Raw genomic sequence first — 13,502 nt, 5'->3', positions numbered from 1 at the left:
TTACGGAAATGTTTTAAGACAGTGTTGTGGTTTTTATGCCCAGCAGTAGCCAAGGCAGTATTGCAGCCAATATCCACATACAGACAGACCCATAATAGCCTTTGTTCTGCATGGTTGAGCACCAGTGTTCGAGGTCATAACAGCCCCAATTCTAGCATCTCGGGTACCTGAGACTCTTGGTTAGGAATCAGACAGGTAGTTAGATTTTGTATAAACTGGGATCAAATGTGATGGTTTTGCTCAACAGTCTGGGTTGGAAATAAGTTGTGCAGGAGATGCCCAAGGAAACAGCCCCATGTGCCCGTCATCTATTTCACAATATTATTTATTTATTTAAAACATTTATATTCCGTCCTTCTCACCTTGCAGGGAACTTAGGGCGGAGCACAACATATATACAGCAAACATGCAGTGCTGGAACATAAACCATAAATATACACAAATATTAAAATCACTTATATCCTCTTTAAAATCAGTTGCTTAAAAACCATCTCATGACACCATTCTATTATTGCCCCATTGCACTGCCCCAAAGGCTTGATCCCACAGCCAGGTCTTCACCATCCTTCTGAAGGACAGGAGGGAGGGGGCTGATCTAATATTACCAGGAAGGGAGTCTCCTTCACAGACATATTGAGTGAAACAGGTGACATGTCATCATCCTCATCCCAGTAAGCAGCAGTCAGCTTAGTGAGGGAAATTGGCATATGATGATGTCCCATCCTCTTATTTGTTTTTCTTTCCCTTGCCCATGGAAAGAAGACGTTTGGCTCCCACTTTTTGATAGCAGTGCTACATCTTCCTACTCCTAGTTATCAGCATCAGTGAAGAACTCAGTGGCAGAAGAATATGGGTCACCCTTCTGTAGGACACTGATAGCTGTCACCCCTTTTGAGAAAAGTTTGCCACTTCTCATTGGAATTCTGTTGCTTTCCACTCCTTTTATTATAGACTAGTTTTAACAGCATGGGAAGGGTGCTCCAACCTCATGAACTGTCCAAAATGAATGGTTCTGTAAAGCTCTTTGAATAAAAGTCGTGAATTATTTCGTCACGATGATCCACAATATTGAGATTTTGTGATTTCTTGGCCCCAAGAAAGAGAAGGGTCTTCACAAACCTCCTTCTTTCTCGGCCCACCTTTGTGTCTTTGTAGCAAAGTGACCAAACACACAACTTTTGCTGCCTAGCTCTTTGAGATTTGGTTCTGTCCACCTCGTTCAGCCCATTGAATGTTTTGTGTCATGGGGAGACTGCAGACAGATCCGAAGGGGTGGGGAGCATGATTTCCTCCCATCTAGAGTGCTGCATTCTCCTGCTGTGTGAACACCACGAAGCTCAAAGTTCACTTCAGACCTTATTCACAGAAGGGTGGACGCCAAGTAGCTGTGGAGTGGAATGGGCCTTGCAGCGGCTGCTGTCAGAGCACGACTTCCAGAATGTGACACCAGATGCTGTTGTCACTCTGGCTAACTCTCTCTGGCAGTGCATACCTAGGTGTGGAGTAGAAGCTCTTTGTTAGCAAGCCTTTCACCTCCCCTTGCCCCCTTAAAGAAAAGGGAAATGTGTAGTAAGATGGTTTTTTGTATCCTTTGACAGCAAATGCAGCTGGATCCTCACAAGCTAGAAATAGGTGGGAAACTTGACCTATTCAGCAGACCTCCTGCTCCCAGCGTGTTTCCTGGCTTCCACTATCCGCAAGATCTTGCTCGACCGCTCTTTTCCACAACAGGTAAGGCAGGCTGAGTGTGGGATAAGTACACACACATCATACTACCATCTCTTTAAAAAAATTATTACAAAATCAGTAGTAGTAATCTTGTTGGAATTATGTCAGAAAGATTTTTACCACTTTAATGTTCCTGGGTCAACTTTCTCTAGTAGGGCAGGAAATCTTTGCGCAAAAATGCCACATATACTGCAATCTTACGTATGTCTACTCAAAAGTGAGCCCATTTGTTTCAGTGGGGTTTACTCTGCATTGCACTGTATGCATTCAATAGTGCCGTCTGCCTGTGTGCATCTATTGCAGCCAAATCCTTTTGTTAAAAAATCCAAGATGATTGTTCTCTTGAGAAACAATATGATGACCCTTCCCAAAGTTCTGTTGCCATACACAATAATCTCGTGAATAGTAAAACAGGGATTTCCATACTCACCTAATACGCTACCTACCTCCACACACTATTCCCTTTCTGGCAACGGCATAACATGAACACATGTCTGCCTTTCAAGGACAACTTCACAAACTATTCCATGTTACAGTATTTTGACTAGACTTTCGTTTGAGGTATAAATGCTTACTATCCACCATGCAGACAAGACTCCTCCCATTTTTTAAAAGTTACTGACTGCAATATTTGGATTAACTGAACTCAAGGTTCATGTTCCATTTTGCAGTTTACTGTTACACCTCGGCTTTCTTCCTTCTCACTGTATCTTTCTAATTTTTATGGGGTCTAAGAAAAAAAGTGTCCTGTATGTTGTAGTATTCTTTTTATTTACCAATTGAGTAACGTGTTTCTAGTTAACATATATTTAAGGGGGTAAATAGGTTAGTAGATTCCCACTCTAAACACACTTAGTAGGGTGTAGCCCCTTTGATCATCATGCGACCTTGTTTCGAATACGCATGCATATGTTTGTGCTGCACAGAAAGTAAATTAATAGAATCATTTATTTCTGTACCAGATGAATAATACCTTTACAATTAATCACTGCAGTAATCAAGAAGTAAATCTCAATAAAGATGGCAAGGTGAACAAATATTGCAACTCAAGTAAAAAGATTTAATAAATCTTTTGCTTTATAGTATCTGAATATCTCCTTACTTATCAAACAAGGATGTAGTTTGTGTGAACCATGGGTTCTGCCACATTGCCTTGTCACCGCAAAAGTCATAACTTATCTTAGGCCTACCTGTCTCTGGGATGGATGTTCAGCTGCCTGGCAAATGTAATATTTAATAACTACCTGACAGTCTACAACACTATCCCTTGCTTTCTCTGGAGGATTTCCTTCCTTTTTTTATTCTTCTTATTATCAGCCTCATGTAGTCAAGTTTGTAAGCCGTCTCCTTTGAAAAAATCTCCCATCCGTTATACACCTTCTGAAATCCTACAGGATTAGAAAGATGACAGCCTCCATCCATCTCATAGCAGCTGAGCAAGTTGCAATGTTTATAGATAACACCAGGTCCTGTTAGCCACGGTGGCTTTTCTCTCTGGGGTTTCCTTAACTCATTTTCTGGTTGCTTAGAGCCAATTTACCCAATCACTTTTCGATCATCCCAGAGTGAGGTCCAAGTGGGATTAGACCGGTGGCTTTCGCATTGCCTTCTCAACAGTCCTGTAATTTCTCAGAAAAGATTGTGAAGGATTCTTTAAAAAGAATGACAGCAAACATTGCCAATCAACAGCTGGATCATTGTTCTATTCCCTTCCAGAAACTGGAGAAGTATGGGGGCATTCTAGAAATATAAACTTCAGACTTTCCATGGCCAGTATCAGTTCCATATTTGAGGGACTTCTCTGCCCTTCATGTTTAAGGGTGTGTCTGTAGGTTTCTGGCATAAGCTCTTCAGCTTTCTCCCTCCCCTATTATCGCACCCGTTTTTATGATATCAGCTTGATTCTAATCCTAGAATAGGTCTTACACAACCAACATTTGTTCCTGCTTAATTAGATATACTATCAGTTCTTGACTTGCATCTTACTCCATTGGTAGATAATTTCCTAGGTGTGTCCTGCCAGCATATTGAAAGCTTTTTTCCTTACATTCACAGGTTCTTCCCACCCAGCTTCCACTCCTTTTGGGCCTTCACCACATCACAGCAGCTTCCTGCCTACTAGCCACTTGGCAGGTAGGTGTAAGTAAAGCCTACTTTTCACATTTACCTAGATACTGTATGTATGTCTTCCTGTACATCAAAATGTGTTCTTAAAAACAACTAAAAGGAGTGTGAGGGACTTCGTCTCTAAGCATAAAAGCATAATTGTATTGTACCTTTAAAAATGCCATCTGAAAATTTGCTTAGACAGACCCAGTTTAGAACAGAAACAGGAAAAATATTCCCTTGAAATTGTAAATATTTTAGTCTGTCTTCTGATACCAATTGAAGGTTTCAGAAGTTTTTGCTATGCAACAAACCAGATTTATTTCCCATTAGAAAAATCTCAAGTTGTTCCAAGTGCAAATTCTCTTCCTCCAAAACAAAAAGGAATAAAGAAGCAATTGGGTAGTACATGTCCTTTTTCAAGTGTAGAACTCTCTTTAATATCTCCTTAGTTATTGCCGGGCAGAATAAGCAAAACTCAATATGTACGAGTCAGAAGATAAGAAAATGAGCATTGTTCCTCCAAACATACACACAGGCATGTTTGGGTAAATGGGATCACTTGTTCATGCATAGTTTCCACAAGGCTGATGGGAAATAAAAACAATACAATTACCACACAAAGAGGAGCCACTGCCCAAGTGTTGTCACTTCTTCGTATTACAAAGATTTCAGGAACATTGGGATGGGTACCTCATGGACCTGTGGGTTGACATGCTGTTTTAGAGCATATGCAGAGCATTGGCAGAAGAAACAAAACATCATTTTCTCACTTTCAAGGGAGGTGGCCTGAAATGTTCAAAAGAAGGGCATGTTAACGATAATAACCTTTTACTGTGCGTCACCAACATTGGGCTATGGAGTTTCCAGTTTGGGCAAATGGCCATCAGTGGAACTCATTCTTGAATGAAATTGCCTTATTTGCATCCTGAGAATCTTTATCTTGATTTTTACATAACATTCTAGCTACATAATTCTAAAGCCACCTTGAGTCCCCACATCTAGAGAAAGACAGGATAGAAATAAAGATGATGATGATGATGATGATGATGATGATGATGATGTTATCCAATGTAGTTTAGGCGTGATTATAAGAGGGCAAATATTCATATGCAATAATATGATAGTGTGTGGCTGTCAATAATATGATAGGGTGACTGTCACTCCCCTCTGTCAACGGATAGGGGTTTATAACTTAATCAGGGTCATGGTGCTATTTGTAGCGAGTAATTTGTTAAAAGGCAAGTACACAACTGTTATTAAGTTCTACCTATTTGTATTGCTAGACCACACAGCATATTTTTAATAATAATTCCCTTCCAGGTTGAAATACCCTTTGCAGAATTGTAGCCGCCCTCAGAACATGGAAATTACACAAGCAGACTAGAGACAGGAGATAGAAGATATAGTTAGAGAAAATAGGGAGAAATGTGTCACCCAAAGTGTGTGGTTTCCAAGTAACACAGCAGAGCACTGATATTATGTATGGTAATCTTGAGGTTTGTCACATCTTTGCTTCCTGGTTGAGTCTGAACAGTGTGACTTCGCCCAACAATCCAAACCAGAGGGGCAAAGAAAAAGAATTGGCATATCAAAGGCAATTTTATACCCTCCTAGGATCCCGCACAGGCATCTTCTCCTGCCTGTTTGCTACCCACCAAGAAACAAATAAAATGCCACGGTGGAAACCAGTTTTTGGCTTTTCCTTTTGCAATTGTGATTTCACCAGTGGATCGGGTTTCAGCTTGGTAGCGGTGCCTGTCATTTTGGCTCTTTGGCTGTTAACTTTCAGCTTCCCTCTCCCTTGGCACGCACAGAGCTTAACTCCAGCACCTGTTTCATGGAGTAAGTGCTCAAATCCCTTCTCCATTTTTAACATGCTGGGAATGTTTTGTGCAAAGAACCTTGCAGTGAGAAGGATCAGCTTAAAGTCTGGCCTAATCCTACTTGGATTCAGACCATTAAAGCAGACGAGGGGGAGGGGAGAAGGGGGTGCATTTCATTCTCCAGCATTCTTGGCTCAATGCCGGCTAAAACCCTGTTTGCCTTTCCAGATCCATTTAGCAGGTCAAGCACCTTCAGCAGCCTTGGGAACTTAGGCAGCAATGCCTTTGGAGGATTAGGCAGTCATACTCTGAGTAAGTACTGGCTGGGTTACTGCAGACAAACCTCCTCTCCAAAGAAACCACATGCTCACATTGAAAGCAGCTGGTGGTAGTTTGTTTAAAACAAAGCAACCCTTTTATTTCCTATCCTCCATTCTCCTCTTTGAGAAGAAAAACAAAACAAAACACTGCACCTAAGTCTTCCAGGTCTCTGTGGCAGGAGCTTTTCCCTAATTTGTCCCCTCACCCACCGGCAGCCATGCATCTTTTTACGTTGGCTTGCTTTCTAGAAAAATTGCACCCAACACCTGTAATAATTGTCCTGTGCCTCAGGTCCACTTCTCCCAAGGCATGAATTTGCTCTCAGGTGGCGCCACCAGATTGAAAGATGCTTGAAAATATTAGTTACATCTTATCAAGCACTTCTTTTTGCACAGGGATCTTGTAGCACCTTTGAGACTAATCAAGAGAAAGATCTGGGGAGCATAAGCTTTCATAGTTAGGTTTTGTAAACTTTAGTCTCTGACAGCTTGCTTCTCTCAGTCTCAAAGGTGCTACAGGATCCTTTTGCATACTGATAATCTAGACCAACACAACTATGTATTTGAATGGCTTCTTTTTGAGAGCATATTCAAATGCAATGAGGTCCAATCCAGGAAAATAAATGCAAGGCAAGTGTTGTAACATTTTCCAGCATTTCAAAAAACTAAGGTAAGGATGCAAAACCAAGTAGCCACCACCAAGTATTACCAATCATCTCTTTACAAGTCGGAGAAAGCATAGAGAGCAAGTCTTGGTCCTCATCTCTAGCTTAGCATGACAATGTTTAGGACAAAGACCTTGCTCATGTGCATCTGTTTCATGGTTTTGGAAAATAAACTATCATTATTCAGGAACTTAAAATAAATCGTAACATCAGGGTTGGATAGCCATGTATCTTTTCCAGACAAGTATATAGACAGGATAGTACAGCAATTACAGGGGCAAAGAAACCTGCCTTTTACTGGGTTGGACCATTTGTCATTGTAGCTCATTTTCAACTACACTAAATGGCAGGATTTCCTTCCCTAAGACTGCCAGGAGATGTCAGAGACTGGATAGGAGATTGCGTACAAAATAGTGTTCTGCGAGCAAACCTAAAGCCTTGCAAAACACAAAACTTGTTGCTTTGACGTAGTGACAGAATCATTCCAAAATAAGCAGAGTACAAGTACTCCTTATTCCAGGCAAGGCAAAAGAGAGATTACAAAGGGCCAACCTTGAAGGGTTAGGCTCGCAATGGTGAAACACCCTTCCAAGGGGATGTGGGCTGCTTTCCGTCATGACTGAGCTTTTAGCAGGAGATCAGAACTGTATTATTTTGCAAGGCTTTTGGCTTTTAAAATTGTTTGTAGTCTGTTTTTAAAGCATGCTTTATTTGTATTTTGTATATATATTGCCATTTGATTGTACGTCACTATGGGGAGGCTGGTGGGTTAATGAATACTTTTAGAAGTTTTTATAAATCACAAATAATAATGCAGGCTAAGATATTGTTGTTCCTCTTTTATATGTTTGTGGCTGTCCTGTTTGTGATGGGTCTCAATGTTGCTGTTCCTACCTTATATGTTTGTGGCTCAGTCTCTGCTGCTGTGTCTTCCAAAAGCAAGATAGCTTGTAGTAGTAGCACAAGAAAATGAAGTTTCTTCACTACATTGGATGGAAAGACTCTGGGAAGAGAGCCTGCTGGATCAGGATTCACTGCATTTAAAGAAACCCTCATAATTGCGTTGCAGACTCCTTGGAAGAAAGTTAGCAATAAGTATATTGCAGCATATGTCTCTGGAATTGGGTGCAAAAATCATCAGCGATTTTAGCTCTGTATGCTGTCAGAGAAAAATGACAGAAAACTAGATTTGATTTTCTTGTATGCCTAGAAGGTGACACACTTTAAAAAATAGATTCAGATGCCCCTCCCCTTCATTTGTGAGGAAGTTGTCAACATTTACAAAGAGCAGCCCATGGAAATTGCATTTTCCTGAAGTGTTCTGTGATTGTAGGAAAGAAATGCGATTTCTTTCCTACAGAGGCTTTTAAGGACTGTTCCTTCCTTCCAGAGTTATCAGAGCCATCCTGTTATTACTGTTTGTGAAGTATCTTTCTCTCTCGCTTCAACTTGAAAAGTTAACTGCGCCAGTAACTGGCACTTCTGCATTACTGTCCCAAATGTCTGGAAGTCTTTTGTTCAGTGGTGGGGGACTAACAGACCTTCCCCTTTCCTTCTGGTTCCAGGTCATAATAGCATTTTTGCTCACAAAGATGGCCCCGGAGTCCAGAGCTTCAGCAACCCACATGAGCCATGGAACAGGCTCCACCGGACTCCGCCATCCTTCCCAACACCTCCTCAGTGGCCCAAACCAGGTGATTCAGAGCGGAGCTCCTCTGTGACAAATCACGACCGAGATCGAGACTTGGAAAAGAGGGATCTCTCAAGTAAAGAAGACCGAGACAAGGAGAGGTGAGAAAGAGCTCACAGGACCAAGTGTTCTGAATAAAAGCCATTTAGCACTTTACTGAGGGAAAAGACTTCATTTTGCATAATTCAGCAAGTATCTAGTTTTCTAGGAGTTTAGGAATCGAGAATTTGGATTGTTATATGAAGGAGTGGCCAGCTTACATATCATCTAAAGTTTTGAAGTACAGTGTCACCTATACACAGATGACACCCAACTCTTACTCTTTTCCACCTAATTCCAAGGAAGTGGTTCCTGTGCAAAACTGGTGACTGACAGCTGTGATGGACTGGATGGGAGCAAACAAATTGAAGCTTTATCCAGACAACACAGAGGTGCTCCCGGTCAGTCATAAGACAGATCTGGGAATAGGAGTTCAACCTGTGTTCCATGGGGTCACATGCCCCCTGAATACACAAGTCTGCAGTTTGAGGAGTGTACTGGATTCAGCCCTGAACCTGGAGCCCCAGGTCTCAGCAGCGACCAGGAGTGCTTTTGCACTATTAAAGCTAGTGCGCCAACTGTGCCCATTACTGGAAAAGTCAGATCTGGCCACAGTGGTCCATGCCTTGCTTACATCCCTGTTGGGACTACTGTAATGCATTCTACATGCAGCTGCCTGCTCAGAACCTTCAACTGTTCCATAGAGCAGCAGCCAGACTGCTACCTGGGGCTGGCTACAGGGAGCGGACAACAACTCTGTTGCAACAGCTCCACTGGCTGCCAACACATTTCCGGGCACAATTCAGAGTGCTGGTTTTTACCTATAAAGTTCTATATAGCTTGGGCCCAGGTTATTTAAAGCACCATATCTCTCTCTGTGAACCTGTCACTTACCTACAATTCTCTGGGGAGGGCCTTCTCTTTGTCCCACTCTGTCCCTCATGAGTTGGTTTGCTGGGAACAAGGGAGAAGGCCTTTCTGTGGCTGCTCCTCACAGACTTTGTAGCTACCTGTCCAGAGGCCAAGAGGACCCCACAGGCAGGTCACAATATTTCTTTGCCATCAAGCATTTGGGGGAGGATGACGGGCAGATGGCTGGGGAAGTTGAGAGTGGGATTTTGGGGGAACATACAGCTTTTAAATGTCATTTTAATTGTATTAGTTGTATTTCAACTGTATTTTAACTTTTGTATCCACCCAAAAATGTTTATTTTTTACAAAATTGAATCTATTTTATTTAATTTTTTATTAGGTTTGTTTATTTGTTAGTCGCCTTAATGATGGGAATGAAAGAACTTATAACATTTACTAAATCATCATGATATGACTATTTCTTCAATTCTAAGACACAATTTTTCCTATATAAATATCTCTTAGAATTGCAGGCATATCTTCTGTATTTTTGTTGATGGTGATGGTACTGAAATTAGGGTATGTTTTACAATGGATGGTGTCTTACAACCAGAGAAACAGTTTAAAACTATACTGCATAATGAGAATGTAAAACTGTTAGTAACAATAGAAGAATGTTCACCATCTATTTTGTTTTCCATCAGAGATGTCCTGGATAAAAGTAGACATTCAACTAGATCCTCGCCCGCTTCAGCTCCAGTGACTCACCAGATCAGCAACCTCATTCGCAGCAACAGCCAGACCTCCAATGATCCTTCAAGGCAAGCTGGGCTCAGTGACAGGGAAAGATCTAAAGAGCCTGAGCGAGAAAGGGAAATTCCTGACCGGCTGAGGGATCCTCCTCCAGGTGTGGAGCACAAGATCAAAGAAAGCCGATCCCCCATAAAGGAATCACCAAGCCATGAAAAAAGATCCACAGAAGACAACACAAAGCCAGTAATCCAGTCTGTATCACCCTACAGCAAGCCTGCACTAAGCGAGAACTTAAAACTCAGCAATTTAATGAACAAGGACATTGAAAGAAAACCAGAGCTTCCAACAGACCTTCAGAAGATTAAAAATGACATCAAGGTCAAAGAAGAGTGTAAGGAGGATGGTGATATAATGGTTGTGAGCTCAGAACCTTCACAACATTCCAGAACTGTTGAACACCCACCGCCTTCTTTGCACGGGTTACCACTGCCCCATACAATGGCAGCTACCATGCCCATCTCCATGAGCAGTGTCCACCAGATGAACAACATGAATGTACTGGATCGTAGTAGAATGATGACACCTCTAATGGGCATGAATTCATTGTCAGGAAGGGAGAGACTGCCCCACCCTGGCTTTTCCTGGGACACAGTGAGGGACCCATTACGTGATGCCTATCGGAGCTTAGACCTCCATCGTCGGATGGACTTCCAGCTCAGAACAGATCCCATTCACAGATTCCCCACCACCTCTGGCTTTTATGACCATGAGCGCTCTTACCGGGATAGAGAACCCCACGACTATAACCACGAGAATCTTCTGGAAGCTCGGCGTGAGCAGGAACGGCTCAGGCAAGCTGAGGAGAGGGAGCGGTTGCACTTACGGGAAGAACTTGAACGGGCCAGGATGCACCACTTGCACTCATCCCCTATTGAAAGCCACCTGGCGCATGTGCCCTCCTTCATGCCTCATCTCAGTGGGATCCACTATCCCAGGCTCAGCCCCTCGGCCGCCATGCACAATGGGATTTTGAATAGAAACCCCCCCACAGCCGCCCTGAGTGCCCCACCCCCTTTGGTCCCCGCAAGTACGACTAGACCTTCCTCCCCCCGCCGGACTACTCCACTGACAAACTCAGAGTCAAGAGACTATTCTCCTTCTAGGAATCCCAAAGAAGTTGAGGCGCGATAGTTCCTTTCCAACAAACAGAATGAATTTCAAAACTCACCTGTAAATATCGGGGGAAGGTTGCAGTAGAGGGGAGGAAACTTTTTAAAAAATGCACTGCTGTAAACTTTTTTTTAAATGTAAAATTTGTAGAAATTAAGCACAGTTCCATAAATAATTGGGGAGATGGGAAGGAAGGCCATAGTAAGCCTTCCAATCAAATGGTTGCTGAAAATTGAAATTTAATATATAGGTCTTCAGTTTGTTTTGGTTTTGCTTCTGTGCTGATTTAAACTATTACAAAGTTTGTACATGTCTTCCCCAAATATGAGAAACGTTTTTAATGAATTTGTATTTTTTTTAACTTGATGATCTTCTTTCACATAAAAAAGGCTTTTCTTTTTAGTTTGAATTTTAATGGCCTCTGATCCTCAAGTCAAAGCAAAACACATCTGGGGTTTCTTAACATATTATTTATGGAAATACACTAGTTTCATCCTGTCCACTGTGAGGTTCCTGAATTGAGGCCACTCACTTCGCTTGGTATTTTTTGGAACTGAAGTTACAGATATATATTAAAATTATTATTATTATTATTATTATTATTATTATTTACAAAACTGTTGGGTTTTGCCTTATAGTATGAAGAGATGAATTTTTGTTAACTTCTTGTTTTAAACAAAGAAGAAAACAATATGTAAATATTCTGTTAATATAAATGTACACCAATATTGAATTCTTAACATAGGTAGACTTTATAAAAAATGGTTTCTAGAACCACTCTCTGGTTATTTGTTAACATTATTCCAACTCATTATTATCGCTGTCTGGATAAAAGCCGGCACACTTTTTAAAAACCCAGCAAATTGTGGCATATATCCTTCAACTATGCAAAAGATTTTGGAGGCAGGTCCTCACTGATGCGGGAGCAGGGGGATAAGGACAAAAACCATTTACAAAACAACCCCCCCCCCCCCCAAAAAAAAGCAATCATCCCAAAGCATCTGACAAACATGCAGCTTTGTAGAACGGCAATAGTTACATTGAAAAGGATGTTTGTTACACACACATACACGCTCACGTTCAAATATGAACCCAATTTCAATTTTGTCTGAAAAGTTGAATACGTGATTCACAGTAAGGCTCTAAAAAGGTAGATTACTTTTTCTGATAGAAGCCAGATGGAACCAACGCAACCATATGCTACAGATCCCATGTTTTGCCATTCCCTATGTATACATATTTTTTCCCGCTGTGGCAAGACACATGCACAAGTAAGAAGTTACTGCAGTGGATCCCCTTTGGTTCAAGGCAGTCTTCATATTTAAATTAGTATGTTAGAGTATTAATAGTGCAAAAAAAGATCAAATGATTAATTTAAAATACTCTCTTTAAGATTGCTCTCTGTAATCTGCAATGACCTACTCAATTGTTTGTTTCAGTGTGAGTTTGTGCCTTGAATTTTGTTTTTAGGGCACCATGTTAAGTTTGACTTCCAATTTGACTTCCTATATTTGCATTTTGCTATGACTCAATCAAATGGACTTTCATTTTAAACAGTCCTTCAAAATGGTTTGGGAGGGAATGGGGAGAGGATGGGGAATGAGTTTTAGTCCTGTCTAGAATCTGATTGGCAAGAAATTTGACTTTTTAAAAAGGCATATAGAGGTACATGCAGTCCCCCCATCTCCCCCCCCCCAACACACACACACACTATGTTAGGGATCTACCTGCAGAAGCGCCCCTTCCGTATTCAGAATGCCCCAGCTTGTTGCGGGGAAAGCCATGTTCTACTGTATCATCTCCCTCTTTTTTGGCTACAGTATTCATGTTTTGATATTATCCTGGATTTCTGCTTCCCAGTTAACTCCATCACCTGCTGGTATTTTCTTTCCTTGACTGTCTGTATTTCCCCCTGCCAGCCTTCTCTCTGCATCCCCTGTAATTTTAAACATTTGGTTTCTTTGTAGATCATTGAAGATAAATACAGCATTGATTTTGGATGAAAAAGGTAGTTAAGTATTTGTGTGTCAGATCTAGTCAGAGCTACTGCCGGGAGGGAGAGGGAGAGTAAATGGTTATTGATAAACGTGCTCAGCCTATTAACGCTGCCAGACCTTTGGCAAATTTTGATCATTAAAGAGTCGTGCAGTTCAGCTGGGAGTTTTCTCTTTTCTGCATGCAGCTTGCCGACTACAAGACCGGCCTGGACCCATGTTGCATGCATTGGCCCAAATTGCACATATTATCAGAACAACCATAGAAGGTGGGCTGAGTGTGAAGTACTGCAACCTGTACTGGGCAGCACAGAATTTTCACAGGATGGGTACACAAACTCATGCAATTCCTTTGCCCT

The 13,502-nt window shown here is 41.6% G+C and overlaps 1 protein-coding gene across 12 annotated transcripts in view; it reads left to right on the top strand.

Annotated features, from left to right (window-relative positions):
- Positions 1–13,302, top strand: part of FBRSL1 (fibrosin like 1) — an 843,044-nt gene extending 829,742 nt beyond the window's left edge. For 6 of the 12 annotated variants that reach the window (XM_060785676.2, XM_060785678.2, XM_060785675.2 and 3 more), the window contains 5 exons: positions 1,599–1,731; positions 3,784–3,867; positions 5,889–5,972; positions 8,211–8,436; positions 9,931–13,302. In XM_060785676.2, coding sequence (XP_060641659.2) covers positions 1,599–1,731; positions 3,784–3,867; positions 5,889–5,972; positions 8,211–8,436; positions 9,931–11,170 — 1,767 coding nt within the window. In that variant the 3' untranslated portion in view covers positions 11,171–13,302. The remainder of the gene's footprint in view (positions 1–1,598; positions 1,732–3,783; positions 3,868–5,888; positions 5,973–8,210; positions 8,437–9,930) is intronic. The other 6 variants (XM_060785677.2, XM_060785685.2, XM_060785681.2 and 3 more) reach the window with 3 other exon arrangements.
- The last annotated feature ends 200 nt before the right edge of the window (positions 13,303–13,502 follow it).

Source organism: Anolis sagrei, chromosome X (genome assembly GCF_037176765.1).
Source record: "Anolis sagrei isolate rAnoSag1 chromosome X, rAnoSag1.mat, whole genome shotgun sequence".
NCBI classification, from domain to species: Eukaryota; Metazoa; Chordata; class Lepidosauria; order Squamata; family Dactyloidae; genus Anolis; species Anolis sagrei.
Note: the sequence above shows the minus strand (reverse complement) of the source record. Positions and strands in the feature narration are given on the sequence as shown.